The sequence below is a fragment of the Dendrobates tinctorius genome, unplaced genomic scaffold (genome assembly GCF_039654945.1).
Source record: "Dendrobates tinctorius isolate UK_male_01 unplaced genomic scaffold, ASM3965494v1 ptg000384l, whole genome shotgun sequence".
Taxonomy (NCBI): domain Eukaryota; kingdom Metazoa; phylum Chordata; class Amphibia; order Anura; family Dendrobatidae; genus Dendrobates; species Dendrobates tinctorius.
Genome location: NW_027362050.1, coordinates 2,705,532 through 2,731,182, shown reverse-complemented (window position 1 = coordinate 2,731,182; position 25,651 = coordinate 2,705,532). Strand labels below are relative to the sequence as shown.

At 42.3% G+C, this 25,651-nt stretch overlaps 1 protein-coding gene across 2 annotated transcripts in view; it reads left to right on the top strand.

Moving 5' to 3' along the window:
• CHKA (choline kinase alpha) overlaps positions 1–23,246 on the top strand; it is a 30,704-nt gene extending 7,458 nt beyond the window's left edge. For both annotated transcript variants that reach the window (XM_073563306.1, XM_073563305.1), the window contains 10 exons: positions 8,868–8,921; positions 10,250–10,363; positions 10,800–10,933; positions 11,865–11,969; positions 12,792–12,850; positions 14,124–14,211; positions 16,170–16,278; positions 17,008–17,114; positions 17,983–18,064; positions 19,554–23,246. In XM_073563306.1, the coding sequence (XP_073419407.1) occupies positions 8,868–8,921; positions 10,250–10,363; positions 10,800–10,933; positions 11,865–11,969; positions 12,792–12,850; positions 14,124–14,211; positions 16,170–16,278; positions 17,008–17,114; positions 17,983–18,064; positions 19,554–19,613 (912 nt within the window). In that variant the 3' untranslated portion in view covers positions 19,614–23,246. The remainder of the gene's footprint in view (positions 1–8,867; positions 8,922–10,249; positions 10,364–10,799; positions 10,934–11,864; positions 11,970–12,791; positions 12,851–14,123; positions 14,212–16,169; positions 16,279–17,007; positions 17,115–17,982; positions 18,065–19,553) is intronic.
• Positions 23,247–25,651: the final 2,405 nt, after the last annotated feature.

The following is a 25,651-nucleotide window of genomic DNA, read 5'->3' as shown; positions in this document are numbered from 1 at the left end:
CACTGGGCAATTCACATGTTTCCAGGTATAGGAAGCTTCTGATATGTCAACATATATATATATATTTTTTTTTCCTTTGTCCCCTTCTGGGCTCCGAGACCCCCGACTTTTTCTAGAGTGAAGCTTCTAAAGTGCTATATAGGTTGATGACCAGCTTTGGCTTCTGACAACTTTTTTTGTGCCGTTATCCTGACAGCCAAGAGACTTCTATTTTAATTAACCGAGTCTTCCGCTCCTTAAAGGAATGTAAAAAAAAAAAGCAAAGGGAACGGGAAAAGCCTTGACCCTTTAGTCAGTCAATTAAAGGGGTTTAGACACTGGTGGCATGATCAAAGCCCAATGTCTGATCAAAGCTCAGTTGGCCTCTAATCCCTGCCAATCTCTAGAACAAAAGGGCAGTGGTGTAGTAGAGTCTCGCTATTTCTTCTGATGTTGGCGCCACTTGTGCTTTCTACAGAATTTGCGTGGATGGCCATTGTATATAATGGCTGCCTAAATAAAGAGCTGACGAGGGCCAAAAGCTGGCACTCTAGTGGTTGCTGCGTCTCTTTAGCGTTCCAACGTTAGAACCCCACTGATCCAAGCCTTGTCGCACCGACGCGCGCAGGACACTTTCAGACAGCTGATTCCTAGCAGATTGTGAGGAGGTCTCTGTGCTCAAGGCATACGACATATCAGAGGCTTTCTGTATCCTGAGGCCTCATAAATTTATAGAAGGTTGAAGTTTAAAGGAAACCTGACAAGAGGTTCATGCTGAATCAGACGAGCTATAGGGTTTGCTCTGAAACCTAGCTAGTCAAAATTTTTGGTGGCTTTTTCCTGCAAATCTCCCTTAGGCCAGCAGGTTTTTGTGTGTTCACGCGCCTTGGGAGAGACCTGTCACTCTAGAAGAGGGGGCAGGGAGAAGTCACCTGAGTCAGCCTCTTGGAGTAATCATCTGAATCCCATTCTCAAATTTTTTTTTTTTTTTTTTTTCTGAAACACTCATTTCAGAGCAAAACCTAAACCTTGGATTCATTCTGCCTGGTGAAACTCATGCCAGCATCCCTTAAATAACAAAAAAAGCTGCATTTGCCTTTGTCATAAGAGCAGATGATCTTTTAATTAACACTCGTTGGCAGAGGTGATCATTGTCAGCTTTTCAGATTCAGTGTTTCCAGCTGATGGTTGGCGCTTTAATTCTGAAGAAATGGCTGGAGACTGTAGATTGGTCATGCCATAAGGTTTAGAGGTAAACGCCCCTTTACATACCCCCCCTTCACTAAGGCTTTGTATCTTACGGGTAAGTTTAAGAGATTTCCTTTTACAATAGCGGAGGTTGATGTTCCACCAAAGAACACGTTGATGAGTTTATAAATGCCCATGAATCATCCATCCGCCCTTAATCTACTAGCGGTACATAGTTGTGCAATCTATTAATAGTGTGTATGGTTGGTAAAGGAGTCAATTACATTCTGCAATATTTAGACTTGGGTTTATAAATGATTTATTAATCACATTTGGCTTTGTAAACCCATTAGAGTCGATTTTTCTGTTTTGACGCGAGAAGCTTTTAAGGTTATTGACATTGGCGGCTTCTCTATTTACCGCTGGGTTCTTTCCCCAGTCGGTCACAATCAAAGTCCAAACCAAGAGAGCCGTGTGGCCCGGACTTTGATACTGTCAGTAAAATTCCTATTGGGGTTAATCAGCCGTCTACGCTTGACTAATTCCCTTCAGTAACACGCCCAGGTACAGGCATAGAAATCCATGCCTGCCCACTTATCTGACTTTGAACTCTGCCCTGCCATTAAGAGACGTGTGAGGAGGACGAGTCATTCATGCAATAAGTTGATGCAAGGAAGGTGGATGGTGGCTACATGTCCAGCTAGGACTCATTAGAGGCTGACACAAGGTTGGTCATGATCTAGATCAGACGTTCCCAACTTTCTCTAGATTGTGAGACGGCTGTTGATCCGCTCAAGTTTTTTTTTTTTTTTTTTTTTTACAGATGTTACCCTGTGAATAAAATTCATCTTTAAAAGTGCTCAGAGGATAAGTAATACTTCCTCCTCGGCTCATTCTCAGCCAATCACAGCATTGACTCACCTCAATCACTGGCTGAGCAGGCTTTTCTGCCCATTTGGCCTCAACCACTGATAGGCTAAGCAGGCTTTACCGTCCGTTTGGCCTCAACCACTGATTGGCTGAGCAGGCTTTACCGCCCGTTTGGCCTCAACCACTGATTGGCTGAGCAGGCTTTACCGCCCGTTTGGCCTCAACCACTGATTGGCTGAGCAGGCTTCACTGCCCGTTTGACCTCAACCACTGATTGGCTGAGCAGGCTTTACTGCCCGTTTGGCCTCAACCACTGATTGGCTGAGCAGGGCAACCACTGATTGGCTGCGCATGCATTACCACCTGTTTGGTCTCAACCGTTGATTGGCTGATCAGGCTTTACCGCCCATTTGGCCTTATCCGCTGATTGGCTGTGCAGACATTACCGCCCATTTTGCTGAGATGTCACCACTGAGGTCATTGGTCATTTTCAGGTGGCACCATGAAGTAGGTTCAAGTGCAGACTAGGTAAGCAATCAAACCGGTTCTCTTTAAAAAAAAAAAAAAATACTTTTATCCACCAGACAACCCCTTTAAAAGAGAAAAAAAAACTATTAGTCATAACCATATAACTGGTGGATACCACAAGAATAAGACCTGTCATTTGGATATAATTTGTAGGGCGTTTGTTAGCACAAGATGACTGTTAAAACCCATGCACAGAGGCTGTTATGGAGCAACATTCACCTACTAATTCTCTTTCTTGATTGACAGTTGTCTTCACAGGAATAGAGAGAGATGGAAAGCAAGTAGGTGGGAGGAGGGGGCTCTGTAACAAACGTCTAAGCACCTGTCCTTTGTTTACAGTTAAGGACCACCTTGTCCCCAGTCCGTAAGGGCATATATAAACGATATATGTAACCGCCAACATCTGGGGAACTAAACTCCAGCGGCTTAAGAGTCTCCTGCCGCTCACAATCTACCGGTTAGGAAACGCTGATCTAGATCAGGTGACTCTTCTCCAAGACCTTATGGTGAATATTTTGAATTTCAAAAACTCAGTTCTCGTGTTTTTGGCCGCTGCATTCAGCTTACTTCCTCGCCTATCCTGCTCCGGTGAATTATGCACCGTGCAGACTCGATAAACAAGTTCTAGAGTAAATATTCGGGAACACTGAAATCATGATCCTATGCTGTGCCCTTGTTTTTTTTGTTTTTTTTAAAGTTTTAACTAAAGCTGAAGTTGCTTTTGCTATTTAATTTGAGTTAATTTCAAATTGTCGTGGTAAACCATGCACATTCAATTTTTGTTTGGCTTCATGTTTACCTAACAACAAGTTTTACCATTTCCAACACCTATAATAATTTAAAAAAAAAAAAAAAAAAAAATGGCCGTCCTGTTCTCTAATAGAAATATAGCAGCCAACTTGGGGGGAAAAAAAATGAAGGAGGATGATGATGATGTCCTTATCTACTTGAGATTTTCACACAAGGAATTGGTGTATAAAGACTACGGGCTAGATCATTTTATATCAAGAAACCGGACGGTGAAAACTGTTGTGGCTGGTAATGCTCAACTTTACTCTTGATAGTATGAAAGTAGTTTTTTTGTTTGTTTTTTTTGAGATCTAGCAGAATTTTTATTGCTTGGTTATAATATGTTGAACACCATTTTATGTTCCAGTTTAAGTCGAGGTGTTTATTATTATAGTATTTTTATTATACTAATTTTCTACTAATGTTCCAAAGTGGCACAATATATTTTGCATTATTAAATGCCAGTGTGTAAAAAAAAAAAAAAAAAAAAATTGTAACATGACCATGGGTAGCCTGGTTTTCTGGCATTTTTTTCCAGGTGTTTGTTGGGTGGGTTTTGCGGGTGGAGACTAATCATTGCGGGGCAGGGTGTTATACCTCTTTAGTTGTATGTGCATGTGTTCTTTGCTGCAGGCGTACCCATGCCATCGTGCCTTGCACACTCTGGTTTCCAGGTGACAGACACGATCCACGGTATAGTATGCAACCTCAGAGTCGGAGCATTATGTTTTAAGCTTTTTTTTAAATTTCCGAAGCAATGCTATATTATGCATGCATCAGTCTGTTTCTATATATATATATATGCTTTATGGTCTAGCTGTGCTTCGAGACCAAAATGAACTAACCAGACAATTGTCTATTTTAATGGCTCTTAAATTGGACTTTTTGTTTTTTTTTTTTTTTACAAATTTTAATCCAGGTCTTATGGTTTTTGGTACAAACTCACAACTGAAAAAGGTGTCCTATTCCTTAATTTGTATGATGGGACTGCAATAGAAATCTGTAACACACGAAATAAAAAAAAAAAATGGTCCCACTAAGTGACCAAAAATGGAAATATGGCCCTAAACAATATACGGTATATAGTACAGTGAAATTTCTCGGAATAGCTTTTAAAGGAACATGTCAACAGTTTTATGCTGCCTCATCTGGTTTCGCTGCCATAAAATCCTTCATCTGGCGCATTGGGCAGGGCTGAGGAGTAAGATTCTAGACATGACTCCAGCTTAAAAAAATGAAAATATGTATGTATAATATACATACATACATACATACATACATACATAGCCTTGCGAAAGTATTCAGCCCCCTGGAACTTTTCAACCTTTTCCCGCATATCATGCTTCAAACATAAAGATACCAAATGTAAATTTTTGGTGAATCAACAAGTGGAACACAATTGTGAAGTTGAGCGAAATTTATTGGTTATTTTAAATTTTTGTGGAAATGCAAAAACTGAAAAGTGGGGCGTGCAATATTATTCGGCCCCTTTAGCTTAATACTTTGTTGCGCCACCTTTTGCTGCGATTACAGCTGCAAGTCGCTTGGGGTATGTCTCTATCAGTTTTGTACATCGAGAGACTGAAATTCTTGCCCATTCTTCCTTGGCAAACAGCTCGAGCTCAGTGAGGTTAGATGGAGATCGTTTGTGAACAGCAGTTTTCAGATCTGGACTTTGACTTGGCCATTCTAACTCCTAGATATATTTATTTGTGACCCATTCCACTGCAGATTTTGCTTCATGTTTGGGATCATTGTCTTGTTTGAAGACAAATCTCTGTCCCAGTCTCAGGTCTTTTGCAGACTCCAACAGATTTTCTTCAAGAATGGTCCTGTATTTGGCTCCATCCATCTTCCCATCAATCTTAACCATTTTCCCTGTCCCTGCTGAAGAAAAGCAGGCCCAAACCATGATTCTGCCACCACCATGTTTGACAGTGGGGATGGTGTGTTCAGGGTGATGAGCTGTGTTGCCTTTACGCCAAACATATCGTTTGGCATTGTTGCCAAAAAGTTCGATTTTGGTTTCATCTGATCAGAGCACCTTCTTCCACATGTTTGGTGTGTCTCCCAGGTGGCTTGTTGCAAACTTTAAGCGACACTTTTTATGGATATCTTTGAGAAATGGCTTTCTTCTTGCCATTCTTCCATAAAGGCCAGATTTGTGCAGTGTACGACTGATTGTTACCTATGGACAGACTGTCCCACCTCAGCTGTAGATCTCTGCAGTTCATCCAGAGTGATCATGGGCCTCTTGGCTACATCTCTGATCAGTCTTCTCCTTGTTTGAGATTAAAGTTTAGAGGGACGGCCAGGTCTTGGTAGATTTCCAGTGGTATGATACTCCTTCCATTTCAATATGATCGCTTGCACAGTCCTCCTTGGGATGTTTAAAGTTTTGGAAATCATTTTGTATCCAAATCCGGCTTTAAACTTCTCCACACCAGTATCACGGACCTGCCTGTTGTGTTCCTTGGTCTTCATGATGCTCTCTGTGCATCAAACAGAACCCTGAGACTATCACAGAGCAGGTGCATTTATACGGCGACTTGATTACACACAGGTGGACTATATCATCATTAGTCATTTAGGACAACATTGGAACATTCAGAGATCCACAATGAACTTCTGGAGTGAGTTTGCTGCACTGAGAGTAAAGGGGCCGAATAATATTGCACGTCCCACTTTTCAGTTTTTGAATTTCCACAAAAATGTAAAATAACCAATAAATTTCGTTCAACTTCACAATTGTGTCCCACTTGTTGATTCTTCACCAAAAATTTACATTTGGTATCTGTTTGAAGCATCATATGTGGGAAAAGGTTGAAAAGTTCCAGGGAGCCCAATACTTACGCAAGGCATTGTGTGTATGTGTATATATATATATATATATATATATATATATATATATATATTATATTTTAGAATTGTATAATTAACTTTGATAGGAATTCAGAAAGGTTTAAATATTTTAATGATGTAAATGTTTTACATTTGATCAATCTAAGGCCCCTATTTATCAATCAGCGATCCAGTGATACCAATTCACCATTCATGAAGGGGATATGTCGGAGTTGGGAGTGTTGGTATAGTAGGAGTTAGGACCAGGGCTGTGGAGTGGGTAAGCCAAACATCCGACTCCTCCATTTCCATGATTGACTCCACCAAAATGGGCTCCGACACAGACTCCACAGTCCTGGTCAAGACAGTATCTTTTGACTCCCCGGTTGTGACAATTGGAGTCTTGGACTGGAGTTTTAATCCACGGTGTCTGTACACCCACGTCCTTGATATTGGGTGAGTTCCTGGCTCCCCCAACCTCTCGGTGGCCTCCTATTCCCTTTGCCCTTTAGTTGCTCTTAAATACCAGCCCTGGGCCTCCCAGTTTGGCTGATAAAATGAGATTTTATGACTAAGTAATTTCCTCTGGCCAACCGCTCCTATTAGGCAAATGCTGATGGGCTACACGCGAGCCCATCAGTCTTCATTTAAGAGATCAGACAGGATGACCCCCCCCCACTTCCCATGCGCATAGAATGATTAATCGATCGTCACTCAAAGTGCATACACTGGGGGGATACATGACGAAAACAGTTGGACAGCATAAACCTAACGACAGATTCCCTTTTCAAAAACTGTCCTCCCCAAAAGATCGAAAACTGAAAAATCTGTTCTCGATAAAGCGGGGTTGTTTTGGAGAGCTTCATCGTAGATGAACTTTCTTGACTCCATCATATTCAAGAGAATGGCGTTCTTTCGATTTATAATCCTCTTGCATGGAGCCCTGATATCTATAGGTCCCAGGCCACTTTTTGGAAGGTCTAAAAAAGGGGGCTCCTTCAAACGACCATAATAGGTCTGATTTCTGATCCCAATGCATGGAGTGCCCATGTGTCTCCCAACCCCGAGCTGTCACGCTCAGGGTCGGGACACGCACGGCCAGTCCGTGCATTGCAATTGGAGATCAGACTGATTTTCACGAATGTCCGATGGAGCCCTAAGCGGTACGGTAAGTTAGGACTGCCTCCATTCAAGCCTGGCTTAGTTCATTTTTGGTTCTGCACAAGCCTCCATAAAATACCAACTAGGCTTAGAAACCAGGTTTCTAGCTGGTCCGTCCATTTAGCTCACATTATCGCCTTTTCCCTAAAATGGCCCAGTAGTTGACCTATACTCCCCTCCCCATGGTAGTGTAAGCCTCATACTCATCGATTTCCCATTAATGTGATCTGGTTCTCCATCCAACCCTCCTGAACCAGTGTTATTTTACAGTTTGAGCCAAGATCAAGGACTTGTGCTCAGTCATCGACAGAAGTAATAGTTTCGCCCCATTTTGCCCTATATATCGCCCATACTATTCCTTTCTGTATGAGATGGACACCACTAAGAGCCTGCTTTCTGATCTGATGCCTAGAGTTGGTTTTAGCCATTTCTTCCTGGGTACAGTATAAGAAATGTTCTGTTGCCGTTACCCTTTACCTTCATGTGTTTCCATACAGGAATATTGTGCAAAAAGGTATGTCTTGTCATGTCTGACAGCTGACTGTAGTAGCGTCTTAAAGATTAAGGGGAACCGGTCACATGTCCAATCAGTGGACAGCACGGTATAGAGGAGAAGCTGAGCAGAATGATATATACGTTTGTGGGAAAATATTCAGTAGAACTTGTATTTTAAAGTCCTTGTTTGTAAGCATGAGTCAGGTGGGCGGTCCTACTAATGATTGACAAGTCACGGAGTAGTACCACCCACTGGACCAGTATGCTTACAAACAGGGAGGTGAATAAAATGAGTCCATTGGGCAGTCCTACTAATGATTGACAGTCATGGAGTAGGACTACCCACTGGACCAGTATGCCTACAAACGGAGGTCAATATAATCAGTCCGTTGAGCAGTCCAAGTAATGATTGACAGTCATGGAGTAGGACTGCCCACTGGACTCGTATGCTTAAAACCGAGATGTCAATGAGTATGAGTCCATTGGGCGCTCCTACTCAGAGCTTGACAGTCAATCAGTAGTAGGAACGCCCACTGGACTCTTATGCATACAAACACCAGGGATTTTAATGAATAAAATAGAAGTGTTACTGAAGCTTATCTCTCAATCCGATTAGCTCCGCCTGCTCTATAACATCCTGCCTGCAGGTCAGACTATCTTGACCATGATTGGTTTCCCTTTAAATTTCAGCAAAGCAGCGTATGTGAATGTAAAGAGCAATAATGTACGTTGGGATTGGTCTCTCTGGATTTCACATGTAACGTCACTTTATTAAAATTTGTCTGTCTTGCCGTTATGGCTGACTTTTATACTGTAGGGCAGGTTACAGGCTGCACGCTTTTATGGGGGGCGGCTCACTTTTGGGGGAGACCTCCAGGAGAACCTATCGATGTAGATTGTGACTATTGAAATTGGCGTATATTCAGACACACACTTTGCGCTTGCCAATGTGTCTGCGTTGACGAGTTACTTGCCATTTCTTGTTCGTTAAATGACTTCACTGTATTTTTTAACAGATGTCTTGTAACAAAGGGGACAATCAGGAGACCCAAAGGGAGAATTTCTTCCAGGTGAGTTTTTCTTTTTGTTGCAATGAACGTTCTTCAGAGACACTGACCATCGCAGTGCCATAGGACTTTTTGGATGGGGGGGTATACCCCAAAATGACCGGCCAGATCCGGGTATGAACAGCGCTTTATTTCATGGTTCACTACAGCACACATGGTGTGATTTATTCTATGTTTACACCTTTCCTACGAGCTTCCTGCCTTATGAAGCCTGAGCAGCACGGCGCATTAGCACAATGTATACATGCAAGCTCACGCCTTGCTGCTCGACTTACTTCTTATGAAGAGATCATAGTTCAGGTGTAGTTTTTTTTTTTTTTCTTTTTTTAAAGTTGCCTGTGAAGTGTCGAAACTGTGGAAAATCACTGCAAGCCGCAGCCGCTTTTAGACATGCTAAATAAACTTATTAAAGTAATCCAATTACAACGCTTGCATCTATACATGCTACCTGGCCACACATGAAAAATGGCCTCTGAAACCATAACCTGTCCATAAAAAAATTAAAAAATCCTGAATTGAGCCCCATCAATGGAAAAATAAGTTGTCTCGCACAATAAGGCTAATAATGCTTGTTTTTTTTCATAAAATATATATTTGGGCTGCAAAAGTACTAAAATGTTGAAAAGTAAAAAACTTAGGAACTTAATTGTAGAGAAAAAGTTCAATCATTAATCTGCTTCTGTTGATTAACTTAAAGGGAATCTGTCACCAGGTTTTTGCTCACAGCAGAGACCCTGATTCCAGCGATGTATCACTTACTGGGCTGCTTGCTGTAGTTTTGAAAAATTTCCTAACTTGTCTGCTGTAGATCTAGCAGTTCTCTGCTGAGCCCTGTATCACTGTGCCCACACCACTGATTAGCATCTTTCTGTGTATGCTATGCATAGGCAGAAAGCTGCCAGTCAGGACAGGTTTACACACGCAGGAGGAGTACATGACATGAGTCACCTAGTCCTCTACTGATGATCTCCTGCTGATAAAACGGTGATTTATCAAAACTACATCAAACAGACTAGTAATTGACACATCGCTGGAATCTGGGTCTCTGCCTCTACATTACATTGCTCATTAGGTAGCAAAAACCTGGTCACTGATTCATTTCAACATATGGACTCCCTTGAACAGCGGTGTCCAGTAAGCCATTTGACCCCTATTGAAGGGACTGGGCCTTTAATTATATTATCTATTAATTTTTTTTATTATATTATGTTTTAGATTATAATTTTTTGTTACTTATTATATTAATTTTTTATTAGAATTTTATATTCTGTTTTTAGTATTCTAATTTAATTATATTTTTATTACGGTATATTTTATTTTTTTGCTATCAGGGTGCTGCAGCCATGGTAATGGAGAGTGTGATGTTTGCCATCCTGGCAGAAAGGTCTCTCGGCCCCAGGTTGTATGGAATCTTTCCACAGGGGCGACTGGAGCAGTTCATTCCGGTGAGTGCAGCGAGGGTGTCGCGTTGTTCTTTGACTCGTGATGTGTAATTCTGGATGTGATAATTGTGTCACTGCTGCCGGTCAGTGACTCGCTTATCACATGCCAGACATTGCTTCTCAGTTCTTGGCCCCAGTTTCTGCTTTCTGTACAGTCAGATGATTTCCTCTGGATCTCGCCTCCTTGTCTTATTCAGAGTCAGGAGACTAAAAATCTACACAAGCCAAGTAAAATTAGTCATATCCATTGTCCATCCTGATGAATGAAATATTGTTTGTTTGTTTTTTTTCCTTTAAATACATAGTATATATCCGTTTAAAACCTGAAATCTGACCTGTAACTTGGACCCCACTTACTCCCCCTAAAACAATGAATTCTCAATTTTCTAGATGCATGGGGAGTAAAACAAATAATAATCCTGTTGACTTTGATTTTTAGAGTCGAAAGCTAGAGACTGAAGAACTGAGTTTTCCTGATATATCTGCTGAGATAGCGGAGAAGATGGCCCGTTTTCACGGCATGAGTATGCCATTCAATAAGGAACCCACGTGGCTTTTTGGAACAATGGAGAAGTAAGTTAAAGCCCATTTAGATTTTTGGCAATCAACGTCTGTAAGAACCCGTGTAAAAACTTGTGTAAAAATGCCAGCGATCGCCTGATAAACCAGCGAAGCGCTTTCTTGTTGCTGAATCTCTCATGCTGGTATTAAAAGTAGTAGTATCGGTGGAGCTGTTGAGTGGGAACTAGTCTGATTGCCATATGTGGAGTCGGTAAGGAATTTTTCTTCTAATATGGAACCATTGGTGTCTTCCCCATGGGTTTTTTTGCTTTCCTCTGGATCAACATGATAGACTGAAGTCCATCAGGTTTATCCTATAGCTTACCTTCAAACTATCCTATGCACGCAGAACCATCTTATTACAGGGGTTCTCAAAGAATACATTAAAATAGTCCCTGGGCTAAAGTCTGAGGAAATGCTGCTCCTGTGTCCTGTGTCTCAACTGACAGAGGAGCCGTATCATAAACACACACTGGAGATGGGCTGTGACATAATAAATATTCTCTACTGGCTGAACACACAAGATATTTCTCTGAGCGCAGAGGACTGAGGCTAATCAGCCAAGGTGAAGATTTGTTTCTTCTCCTGTCTCAGCCCTTCTCTGGTAAGTGTAAAAGGACTTTAGTTAATTATTCTAGGCTGCGGTAGGGAAATTTAGATTTTCTACAAAATCAGCACTTTTCCTGGGGGCAGAAGAGCCCCTAAAATTCGTCACAAGGAATCAGATGTCATTGTCATTCTGTAAGGGCTCTTCTGGGCTCATCTTTGCGTAGGGGACAGTAATGCACTTTGTGTGACGGGGGATGGCCGAGCGACGGGCGCGTTCATCTACAAGTAGGTTCTAGTACTGAACGTTGTTCTTAGAGCTTACTATAAGACCAAAGCCGATGACATTGGTTTAAGCTGCAGATATATTCTTACTTTTTTTCTCCCCCCATTTCAGGTACTTGAAGCAGGTCCTGAAGATTAAGTTCACAAGAGAATCCCATGCTAAGAAGCAGAACACTTTTTTAAGCTACAATCTTCCTAAAGAAATGGCTAACCTCAGGTATTTTCTTCATAAGTGAGTGTATTTTATTCAATGAAATCCGTGTTTATATGTAAGAGTCCAGTGGGCGGTCCTACTGGTGATTGACCACTCCCCCTACAGACACATTACAGGGAAGACTCAATCCCTGAATAGGATCGTCCACTGGACTCATATACAAACACAAGGTATTTCAATAAAAAAAAATACAAGTTTTCTGGAAACTTGGAACAGAAAAAAACAAATCTGTCTGATCCGCTTCCTCCTGCTCTATACCATCCCGCCTGCAGAGCAGAGACCATCAACATAACAGGTTCCCTTTAAGGCTAGTTTCACACTAGCGTTTATTCCACGCAGCGCATGGCGCCGCAAGCCCCGCCCCCTGCCGGCTCCCTGCCCGCCCCATCCGGTCATCGCCGCCTACTATCGCACATAGACGCTTGCGACCTACGCACCCTATCTTTAGCATAGGATGCGCTGGCCGTGCGCTAGTAGGATTTTGGCGTGCGCTGCGCACTTTTGAAGGTGCACCGTGCGCGCCGAAATGCAACATGCTGCGTTCAGCACGCACGGGCGCACCTTCAAAAGTGCGCAGCGCACGCCAAAATCCTACTAGCGCACGATCTGCGCACCCTATGCTAAAGATAGGGTGCGCAGATCGCAAGCGTCCATGTGCGATAGTCGGCGGCGATGACCGGATGGGGCGGGCAGGGAGTCGGCAGGGGGCGGGGCTTAGCGGCGCCGTGTCGAATAAACGCTAGTGTGAAACAAGACTAAGAAAAATCAGCAGCTTTAAGTGAATACATGCTAGGTTAATCAAGATTGTCTTCTACTCTTCTCCAGGGCTTTGCTGGAAGCCACTCCTTCTCCTGTTGTATTTTGTCACAACGACTGTCAGGAAGGTAAGACAGCCGGTGAGGGGACTCTGCGTTCAGTTCATAGTCGGATTCAGGGCTGATTAGATGCAGATTCTGCTGCTTTATTTTGGCCATAAATGGAGAACTCTAGATCTGGCTGATAGACACCCCCCCCTAAATATACATGTAAAGCTTGGCTGAGCTTGCATGTTTCTCACTGGAAGGAGAGAAAAAAGCCACTGACATGCCTACTAACATGGAAGAGCTGGGTGGACTCCATACACTTTTGTCATAGTATCGTGGTTTTAAGGGTGAATGAAGCACAAGTCTATGGCGCAAAACCTATACCCTAACGTGTGGATCCGTAGGAAGTCAAAAACTCCATGAGGCAGATGCTAATTGCCCATATGGGGCGAAAAATTTCTTCCCGACTCCACATACAGCAATCAATTCATTGGGTTCCCATCCTGGTAACCAGTCACCATAACCTGTAATATTGCTATCAAGTCAGGCATCCAGACCCGCCTCAAATTTTTTTTTTTTTTTTTTTTTGTTTAGTAAACTATATAACATCATATGGCAGAGTTCTGTGGTCTTGCTGCTTGTACAGTAAAGAACCCGGGGTCTTGCTGCTTGCACAGTTCCTTGGATCAACGCCCCATCACAGAATTTAGAACCCATAAGCTGTAATATTATATTGATCAAAAAAGGCATCCGGCCACTCTTTAAACTGTTTTTTTTTTTTTTTTTTTTTTTTTTTTTTTTTTTTTAAGCGATTGACCATTACAATATCATCTAACAAGAATGTTCCATTACTGCACATGCAGTAAAAAATAAAGTCTTACTGCTTGTAGAGTAAAGAATCCCTAGTCGCTCTGCTTGTACAGTAAAGAATCCGCATTTGTGATTGATTTAAACATTCCTTCCTCTAGATGTAGATGATGCCCCCTGTCAGTCGCATGCCTAGAAGTGAAAAGGTCATTATACAGAACTCTGTACTGTCCCCTTATTGTATATAGAAATAAGATCATCCCTAATGATTCCAAATTTGATAACCGCTCGTCGTACTGTAAGCCACCCATTCCCTCGCCCTTTTGAGCAGGATTAAATGACACTCTCTATCCAGTGTTTTAATACATAAAAGGGTATTTCCATCGCAACCATTTATACTGGGATGGGAATATTTGCCCACATTTTGTGGACAGGACTATGGAGGTAGCAGAGTGGGCTGCGGGTTATGGTGTAATGACACTTTCTCCGGCGCACTTTTTTTTTTTTTTTTTTTTTTTTTTTTCAGTGTTTTTCATTGTATTTTCAGGAAATGTCCTATTGCTGGATGGAAGGGAGAACTGTGAAAAGCAGAAACTAATGCTGATAGATTTTGAGTACAGCAGCTACAATTATAGGTACGTGAACATTTTATTTCTTTACTAAAGTAAATCTCACATCTCTGAAACGAAAAAGACGTATTGCAATATTTCCCAGTAACTGCCCAAAGGTGTCGTCATAGATTGACTTGGTGCTGTTTCTTAGATCTACCGCTAATGTACAAGGATTTAAAAGTCGTTGCTGTTGTGGACTGATGAAAAACTCCAGTGACCCCTCAATATCGAGTAGAGAAGTTGTAAAAAAAAAAAAAGTTCTCCATTCCCAAATTTTTAAAAATTCAAAGAGCTCTCCGAAACTGTCAAATAAAAGATCTATTAATTTACTGATTCCCCCATCACTCCCACTTATGCCCCTCAGACCGGAACTCAAGGTAAAAAACAGAAATGGTTAAGTCCTTGGCTGGCTACACAGCGCTCAGTGCATAGATGCATTGGCATTGCTGATGCTTGTGTAGGATCTGGCGATCACACTATTTCCACATCGGACAGTATAGCAGTGCTGTGCCTGGTATGTGTGATGCAATTCTGAGCCGTTTTCCCCTGTAACTTTGGTTTCTATGGATGCCCCAGTTACAGTGGGGGGAAAAAATTGAGCAATAAAGTGAAAAAAAAAAAATCACAACTGAGAATGTAATTGTTTGGGGTACAAATAATGGAAAATAAATACATATATAGAACATAAGGGAAATAAAATGTGGATAATGTGCCATATTTTTTCCTATATAAAATACATTTTATTATAAAACAAAAAACACATTTGGTATTTTTCTAATTTTATTTGTTGCATAATTTTTTTTTTTCTCTCACAGTAACTTGTCTGTATTCAAAACCACAGTAAAAAAAAAAAATACAATTTGCCCCACGTAAAACAAAGCTAACATAAGTCACATCAGCCAACGAATGAAAAAGGCAATAAATGAAAATGATCTGACGCAATTATGGCTTTCAGGCCTGGTCAGGAAGGAAATTAACTCAGAAGGAAAAGATAAAGCGATCAAAAAATAAAATTAAATCTTTATTTATAGTGTGAACAGAGACAAGAAAACATGGGGGAAATTTGAGTCAGAATGACCATGGCAGCACTGAGGCAAGCAAACGGGCCATACAAGGGGAAGTGAGACCAAATAGGGATAAGGCATATCTAAGGCATAATGACAATGTAAAATGGAATGATAAATTGCGCCAAATCCAGGTTGTCAGATGCAGCCAAACAGGTGTAGATGGATATAAACATTAACATTGTATACATTTAAACAATAGAGGCAACTTTACCTGTTGGGACAGCAAGTGGAGGTCTCGCCACATGTATACCCCCCCAACGCACGTTTCGGCAAATGGCCTTTCTCAAAACAAAAAACACATTTGGTATTTTTCTAATTTTCTTTGTTGCATAATTTTTTTTTTCTCACAGTAACTTGTCTGTTTTCAAAACCACACTAAAAAAAAAATACAATTTGCCCCACGTAAAACGAAGCTAACATAAGTCACATCAGCCAACGAATGAAAAAGAGGCAATAAATGAAAATGATAGGACGCAATTATGGCTTTCAGGCCTGGTCAGGAAGGAGTTAATAACAGTATGACTGCGCTCCTGTATTCATAGCATGAGGTCTTGTGATAATTAACCAGAGCTGCCGGAGTTTGGGGGTAAATGATGCAGGACATTACGGGGACGACTATAGAGAGTAGTCTCCCTATGTGTGTGGGGTTTACGAGCCTCGTCGGAGGAGATGTCGCTCTGCTACATTGAGTTCTTCCATGACGTCGGAGCTGCACGCGGCTTTAAGCTGCTTAGTGTCAAAGATCTGCGATCACGCAGGCGGCGGTGATCAGATTACAGCTCTGCGCTGCTGTCGTCTATAGCCCCGGGCTTGGGATGTATTGATATGACCCTAAGAGCGGAACCGATCTCTGGGGTTTGACACCGTTTTTTGTTTTTTTTTGTTTTTAATAATCACTCATTTCTATTCGTTCAGGGGGTTTGACATCGGAAATCATTTTTGCGAATGGATGTACGATTACACCCACGAGAAATTCCCATTCTTCAAAGCCAATTTCTCAAAGTATCCCACAAAGAAACAGCAGGTATTTGTTTTATGACTGTTGCTTCTGATTAACGTCTCTAAAGAGGTTTTTTTTTTTGTTTTTTTTTTCCTCCAGTTCCATAATTATTGGACCCATTATTGGGTCCCTTGGATAGTTAAAAGAAACCAGTCAATGCATTCATGCTGCCAAAACCACGGGCGGCGTGCATCTGAGCCTGCTGCCTGATTAAAGGCCAGGGTTGGTTCTGTGAAACGCGTTGGCGTTTCAGAGAAATCAGTTTGAAGTAACAGACAGATGCCATAAATAAACCTGACTAGTCCTGTGTTGCCCCAACAGATGAGTTTTTCCTGCTTACCTCCAGGTTTGTCCACATTGGAGAGACCTGTCAATCAACTAGAGGAGGGTGGCCCCAGACTAGTCACATCTCAAGTTATGGTCCCTGCCTGGTTCTGTAAACTATTTTCTCTGAAACATTGGAACGCTACAAAGGAAAGAGATACCCGGCTCTGATTCATGCTGCCCATGGTTTAGAAAGCATGAATCAGGTGACAGGTTCCCTTTAACTCAGTTTTGCAAATTGTGAGTTATTTTGTGTTCATCTCGTTATACAAAGCTGCTTTAATAACTCTGTGCTTTACCTTTAAAGATTGGCCACAGTGTAGCCCATCTGCGCCATCCAGACGGGTGTCCTAACGTCTCCACGATGCAGCAGTCTGATCAGGAGAAGCTGAATCCTGACTGTTGACTTGTATCTGTTTTGTTTTTCAGCTTCACTTTATATCCAGTTACATAGCGGAGTTTCAGCCCGGCTTTGAAAACCTGAGCAATGAAGAGCAAAGTAAAGTGGAGAATGAAATGCTAATAGAGATCAACAGGTGAGTCTGTCCTGACGTGCATTTTATAATTGCCAGAGGTTTTTCAGTTTGGATACTTTTTTTTTTTAAGCAATGATACCCCCCAAAAAATATGATTTTGGGCAAACTGGCTATTGGGACCTCCAGCGATCGGCTGTAGCAAGTGTTGACATTTTTGGCAGCGCCACCACGTGGCGAGCAGAGTATCTGGCTCATGTTCACACAGAATTTTTTAAGGAGATTTTGGGGCAAAGACTCTTAAAAATTTTTCTAAAACTTTGTTTCTGCTCTTAAAACTCTGCAAAAAGATTTGCTCCCTATGTAATGTGCCGACATTGCATCCAGATCGAGGGGCGTTGTGGCTGCTTTCAGATTTAATAAACCTCTAAGATAAAGACGGTCTGTACTTTATCACATGAAAAATCTGTGTTCATAAAGGGGCAAAAAAATGAAAGTCCTCACCTGTCCCGCAGACGGGGTCTTAAGTGCCCCACTTGAATGGAGTGGTGGTGCCGCACCCTCACGACTGCTTCATCTATGGGATTGCTGAAAGTAGCGTACCGCTGGCTGTACTTGGTGATCTTCCAGTCCATTAGACCATGGATGGAATGGTGATGTCCATGCAGGACCATTGCTTGAATCAAACAGGGCACTATTGAGCCCATTTTTGGGGTTTGTTGGGGTCCAAATAGTGTGATCAGTGATTTGCATTTATGGTTTAACCCCTTTAAAGCCAAGGAACATTCAATATAATCCTAGCAGGACTCGTCAGCCTTCATATGAATACCTTCACATAGTAATCCAATGCCGTATGTTGTGTCTGGGTGTACACAGCTTTCACAGATCTATAGAATAATACCTCTTATTCCCGGTTGATGTCTTTTTGTAGGTTTGCCCTCGCATCCCATTTCTTCTGGGGTCTCTGGTCTATTATTCAAGCAAAAATCTCAGCTATTGAATTTGGGTACATGGTGAGTATAATTTTTGGAATTGTGCATTGTGATATCGCAGGCCGCTGTATAAACATTACTGTCGTGTTTAATCAACTGCATCCTGACATCACATGACTCCCCTTCCCTGAAGAGGGGCCACCATGTCACGATAATAAAAACTGTAAGGAATCTACTGCATAAGTTCTCCACCTTGAAAAGCAGACCAACGTCTATCACAGATACTGATGATGATTACACAGCTTTTGTTGTACAGTTATATAGGTGGTTGCAGTCCAGCCTTTGACAGAAGCTATTCACTTATCTAATGGATCGATTTGTAAGACCCTGGACCTCCTACTTGCTGATTTCCTCGGCTTCTAGAAATTGGAAGATGCGCCTAGGCTAGGGTGTCAGTGGGTGGGAGGTGGATCACAGGGAATGCTGACGCTGCTTTGGGACCAAGGTCCGGCAAATCGATTTCATCTGAGATTAATAGCCGAGCATAGAGGAATGAAATGTGGCAACCACGATGGAGGCAGAACTTCAGTGAAATAAGTACACTAGACCTACAAGAGTAAGACAATCAGGCCAGCGCTGGAAAGATAAAACTGCTGGGCGGCGTCTTTAAATCACTGTTTTTATGATTTGCCCACTATTGCATAAAAAGGGGAATTTGCATTAGAATAACAAGAACAAGGGAAAAAAATCAATGGGAAGGTTATTTTAAAAGTTCTCCCATGTTACGCCATACTCTGTTAATATGGATCTAGGTTATGTTTGCTAAGTAAATATCTTGGCTTGCAATTATCTGTCTGCAACGACAAGAGTTGTGTAGTTTTCCTTATGTAATCAGTGTAGGATAAACCATCGCAGAGGATGATGGATTACTACTAGTGATGAGCGAGCGTGCTGGGATACAGTTATCTGAGCGTGCTGGGGTGCTAAGAATGTTTTTAGAGTGCTCGAAAATTATGTTCCAGTCCCCGCGGCTGCATGTGTTGCAGTTGTTACACAGATGTGACATGCATCTGCGAGGAGTCGAATAAAATTTACTAGCACGCCAAAAATACTTGGTTAGCACCCGAGCACGCTCGGATAACTGTATCCCAGCACGCTGGCTCATCACTAGTTACTACTTGTAGAACCAATGGACTTGTCCTGGCGCAGTCATCATAGAGGATGGTGAAAGCAATGAATGGTGGAGGATTTGTCTCCACTGGGGTCACGGTCTTGGGAGGTCATAGAGAATGGGGAGTAGGAAAAACAGACATACCCAAAAAGACAAAAACTGCAACATCAAAAATGCGATAAAAAAAACTCATCACAGGAACGTACGGTCACACCCGAGCTCGATCAACTTTGTAAAAAGTTTTAAAGTAAGGATTGGTAATAAAACTCAAGAATTAGAGAAAACTAATGAATCGAGCCGTAGATCTGGATTAATATACAGGATGTAACTCAGAAAGCATGGAAAATTAGCGCTGCATTGTTCTCACTTGTCGTAACCCTTTTTTTTTTGTTGTTGAAGGAATATGCCATGGCGCGGTTCGATGCCTATTTCCTCCACAAGAAGAAATTAGGACTGTGAAGCTGGGACCGGACGAGACGATGACGAGAAAACCGCCCAGCCTCAGTACTTTTTCTCATTTTAATAATACCACGTTCTCCAAACCATCCTGCGCCTGGCGTTTACTCTAGTTTCCCGAAGCCATAATCTGAGTTAATATCTTCTGGATCGCGCAGCAGTCGAGCGGCCGTCTACTTTCCATGATCGATTTACGAGAACGAAATCTATCAATTCATCACATTGGGGGAAATGTCTGACAAACACATCAAAGTTGGCAGGACCAGCTTCTCTAGAATTAGTATGGGGGGTTCCCAGACTGCCCCGGAAGAAGGATCGGCCATGTTGGATCTCGACATGCCCTCTTTATTTTTTTTATTTTATTTTTTTTTTAATTAAGAAACTATTCCCAACGTTTATGTAAGAAGGAAGTCTAGAGGAGTAGATGTTGCCCGAACAAGGTCCTCCTCTGACTGTTCTCCGAGATGTGAGGCCAGCTGTAGAGTCCCGAGATCTGCGGTTTACATTGTAGCAGCCTCTTATGCTGACACTCGTCAATTGAGTAGAATTATTATTATTTTTATTTTTTTAATCGTAATGCAATTTTGTCATGAAATTCATGATGGTGGAACAAGTGTTCAGTCTGCTTTAAAATTGTGAATGTAAATGTTGTAAAATATCTTGATCATTTTTTTTAAAAAATTTTTTTTACATTTTAGTAGGGTAGCTCTCACACATTCCTGCTGCGAGGGGCTTCATGTAATAGATGCTGCTCTGTACCAAGAATCGATACTTTCAAATGGTAAGCGAGTGTGCTGGGATAAGGTGTTATCTGAGCATGCTCGGGTGTTAGCCGAGGGTCTTCGGCATGCTCAAATAATATGTTCCAGTCGCCACGGCTGCATGTCTCGTGGCTGTTTGACAGCTGCAACACATGCAGGGATAGTGTAACAAACATGAAGTCCCGGCATGTGTTGTGGCTGTCAAAAAGCTGCGAGACATGCAGCCGTGGGGACTCAAAGCACGCCAAAGACACTTGGTTAGGACCCGAGCATGCTCATATAACACCTTATCCCAGCATGTTCGCTCATCGGTACTTGCAAGTTGAGACCGACAGTTTTAATGAAAATTTGCTACACACTAAACGAGTCTTTAATTTTAGATTTTTGGCTTGTAGGCAGTTAGTACCTGTTGCTCAGTGCGTTAATCTTGTTATATAGTAATTGTATCATGCGCGCAGATGCGCACACTTTCTGTATGGAGCGTCCGCTGCGTACACGCTGGTTGCTGGCTGTAAAACACAGCTAGATCTGATTGCAACACTTTTACTGCTCAGGGTTTGTGCACTTAAAGTTTTTGGAGCAGAAGTCACTCAAAATGTTTGGCTTTCCCACACCGAAAACTCTGCAAAAAGGCTTCTGGGTGCGCGCACACCCTTAGATGCCACGGTCGATTGTGACAGAAGCATTTAGGTGGTTTATTTTGAAATACTGTAGTATTGCAGTGTACTGTATAGGTGTTTCAACACTGACTGGAAAGGTAAAATTGCCTGGACTAACAAAATATTTATCCCATGTAGTAAACTGACAAAACAGGTGGGGAAAAATAGAAGTTACTGCTTCCCCCCCCCCCCCCCGCCTCCCCCAAAGAAAAAAAATAAAAAAATTAACATAAGATCAGAAAGTTATTCCGTCTCCTGTAAGCTTACACTGATAAATCGGGGCAGGCTGTCTACTGGTTGGCTTAGTAATTTAGGCTGAAAGAAGGGAGAGCAACTGAAGACAAACCATTTGATGTCAGTGTTAGTCCAATAATCAGGATGCAGCCCCCCCCCCCCCGTTAACATCACTGCCTCAGGTCGTGCACTTGGCAGGACATGATTATGCATAGATTTTGATGTTGGTCAGTATTACATGCTTAGACAGTGTCAGGTTTTCGGGGATATATATATTTTATATATTTAAATTTTTCTGTAAATGATTTGATTCCTTAAGTGTCTGTTCTTGTAATGAACCTCTCTGGGGTTTTAATGTTGCAGCTAATTACAGAAATACTGTGTATTGATATTAACGTACTAAATTGAATTTAACAATGTGTGTAACTTCCTTTGTTTTCTTAGGAGTATAAAAATCCGATCGGTACATGGGTATTTTAAAGGGAATCTGTCAGTTGGTTTTTGCTATGTCATAGGGGAGCAGCATGACCCAGATTCCAGTTTCAACAAAATCAGTGTCTTATCAGCAGGAGATTATCACTACAGGACTAGGTGTCTCTTGGCCCGCCTCCTGCTCTCTATAACCACACCTCCACCACTGATCGGCAGCTTTCTGCCAATCAGTGGTGTGGGCAGGGTTATGCAGAGCTCAGCGTTTGACCTCTGCTAAATCTGCAGCAGAAAACACAGATTTGTATCAAAGTGACAGCAAGCAGCCCAGTAAGTGACACAACGCTGGAATCAAGGTCTCGGACCCTAAATCATCCTGCTCTTAGATTAGAAGGTAAAAACCTGCTGTCAGATTTCTTTTAAGTTCTGCATAAAGCCAATGGCCTGACATTCTCCCGCTTTTGCTACTGTTGTTGTGCCAGAAATCTGGCAAAAGTGACGCCTTCTTTTCATTGCAAGTACATCTTTTTGGACAAATGTATGAATGTGCACCAAAAAGAAAAATGTGCAATTTCCAAAGTCTCTAAAAAAAAAAAAAAAAAAAGTGGAGTGACAAATTTATCATCGCCAGGCGCTAGTTTTTTAGGTTGGAAATTAAAGTAAGCCAATGAAGAGTTGGCAAAAGTAAGAACCTACATTAATCCTGTGCTAAATTGATCACTCCACTCATGCCGGGGTGATGAATTTGCCGCCTCTTGTTACTGCCAGTTACTATTTTACCTGGTCTAACCACTAACACGGCGTCGGGCAACGTGGGTCGGGAACATGCAGTTATTTCACTGCTGGCTTGGTTTGGTAGCAGTGCCAGGCGTCATGTATTTGTGGTACAGGTATGAGATGTTTGCTGCCTTCAGTAATGTGAATTATTATACTGTGACTTACTTACTAAAACAATCTGCACCAAGTTTCTTTTTGGGGTTTGTTTACACAAATGTACCCATGTCCATATTCTCGTTTTTTTAAAGCTGGAAAATAGTGATGAGCGAGTGTGCTTGGATAAGGTGTTTTCTGAGCATGCTTGAATCCCAACTATCTTCAGTGTGCTCGCCAAATATGTCCTAGTCCCCGCGGCTGCATGTCTTGTGGTGGTTCACCAGCCTAACGGGCAATCCCTGCATGGGTTGTGGCTGTCGAACAGCCATTAGACGTGCAGCCGTGGGGACTCGGACATATTTTTTGAGAACACAGAAGACAGGACCCCCGAGCATGCTCAGATAACACTTTATCCCAGTACATTCACTCATCACTACTGGAGAACGGTAAATGTTCCATCCTTCCTCCTGTGTTCTGTGATGGAGACTATCGTCATGGACGTGGCGCCGGTGTAAACGAGCCTCCAACTTTTATCTACTGTCAATATACAAAGTTCCTGATCCGCAGAAATGTTTCATTTTTAGGTATTCATTGAATGTGTAATGTAAAGCAAAGCACTTTTTATTGTTCATGAAATGTAAATCTGTATTTTTATATTAAAAATATATTGATGGCTATCAGATCTTGGATTAAGTTGTGTTTTGTTTTTTTTGTTTTTTGCATTCAAAAAATTATTGCGTATTCTACTCCAAAATTCTGTCTACAAACCCTCCATGCCACATCAAATTCAATACTACTTATAGCAATTTTCTCTTAAATGACATAAAATTGAAAGGGATTTTCTCAGTTTGTTCAGGAGCGTGCAGCTCCCCAGCCTCCTAGCTACCTGCTGCCTGGGGGCAGTGTGCTCCCGATTGACATTTCACACCAGAGGCAACGTGGTGTCTTCGGTCCAAATGGTGTCTTCTCTAATGCTGCATGCAAAGGCGGTGGGGGGCACTGCGATCTGGCCCCTGTATGCTTACACACATTTTTTGGTTTTTCACAAACTGGTAGTTGCTTCCACCATGCCGGTTGTACCCAGTGCTCTTAATGGCTGGCACACACCGCTCCTGACAGCGATTCAGCTGTCTGTGCTGATGCCATGTCGACAGGAGGGGCAGCTTTTCCGCTGTGCTCTGTTGATGGGGCGGGACTTTGATATCATTGTGATTGACAGCCAGTTTCCCGCTGCCTAACTGGGTGAGCCAATTGTCAATAAGAATCACATTGACAGTCACGCCCCATCGACAGGGCAGGGTGGAAATGAAGCCGTTCTGTCGACGTGACTTTAACAGAGGCAGCCGAATCCCTGGCAGGAGCGGTCTGTGGCAGTGAAGAACGGTGCTGGGCACAACAGGCAGGTGGGTAGTAACTACCTGTATGTTAGTGCTTGGGTAAATTTTTTTGGTTTTCTAAGTTCTGGATATCCTCTTTAAGAGAAATGGTGACTGTATCCAGCAACTTTTGGCTTGTCAGGTCTGCAGTCACAAGATGGCATAGAGGGACCGGAGCAGATCTGGAAACCGTAGAGGACGGCCAGTGGTAATTACTGCACACATGGGTCTTGTTACTGATATATATATCCGGTGGTGAAATTTAAAAAAAAAAAAAAAAAGCCCCGGAGTGCCACTTTAATTCTTGAGTGTATTTTATTGGTCAATGTGCAGTCCGTGTGATCATGGTTGGTCAACGACACCATGAACTAGTCTCATATGACACAGTGCAATTTTACACTTCAGAGCGTCGGTACAGCCTGTCCGCAACATGGATGAGGGCAACGGAGCTGCACACGGACCCAGTAATGTCCAATTGGTGTCTGGACCCTGCTTTAGGACCACAACCTGTGGAGGGGGTTTGGGATGCCCTCCAAATATACAGGAACCAAGGAACCTTGTTGCTTTTGCAAGGTGTGACCTCTCTGAGGTGCTGTAGTCTACACTGGCCTATGGCACCGCATGTGCATCGCTGCGGAGAGACGACCCAACAAGAGGGACGCGGTATGTGCAGCGCTCGGAGTCTCCGAGGCTGCGAATTCTCAGTGTGATCCTGTGAGATAGTCACATCTGATATCGAAAAATGGGTTGGTGTTGTGAGTTCATTCTCTGGTTCACCAGTTGTGAGTTCTTCCAGACTCCCTCTGGTGGTAACAGGAGGTAAAGAGGCTGATTTGATCGGTGGAGATCTGCCACCTGAGAATGAGGATGACTATTGGATCTCAGGAGTCTCAGATTGGATTTAAGACAGCCGACGCCCTATTCAGTTGCTGGTGATTCCTTCTGGCTTGTCAGCTCTTGGTTTTCAGCTCTGTTCCAGTCATCTAAAGCTAAGTTTTTCTGCTAATGTTCACACTTGATTATGTTGGTTTATTCACTTTTTTTTTGGTGTGGTCAGCCAGCCCCTGCTGGGGGCTGTGCTGAATTTCCACTCTTATTTCTCAGTATTTTGCCAATTGGCTTTTTGTCCCTTACTAGTTTGGTCTCTTTTTGCTCTGTCTCAGAATATTTCAGAGTGCTGATATAGTGGGAGAAGTCTAGTGACTTCAGGGCTAATTTTTCTATCAAGTGTTGGACATGATTTTTGTAGGGTTTTTTGCAGGTTGCAGACAGTGTCTTTCCTGTCTAGTTAGTTTGGGCCCCATCATTTGCTCAGCCTATTTTCCTGCCTGTGTTTGTGCCTTCATCTTGTTTCACCGTCAATACATGTGTGGGGGCTATCTATTCCTTTGGAGTCTGCTCTGGGGCAGTTAGTTTTCCCTTTTCTTGCTTTAGGCTTATTTAGTCCTCCGGCCGTGACGAGGCGTCTAGGAACATCGTAGGCACGCTCCACGGCTACTGCTAGTTGTGTGGTAAGATCAGGGATCTGCAATCTGCATAGTTACCAACCTCTCTGGTTTTCTGTGACTTAGCTTGTTTTGCTTTTTTCTCCTCGGTGACCCATTCATAACAGAATCACCAGCCATACCGCAGATTCTAGGGTACTCAAAAGCAGGAAAAAATTGTTAAAAAAAAAGTGACAATTTTTTTTTTTTTTATATATTTTTTAC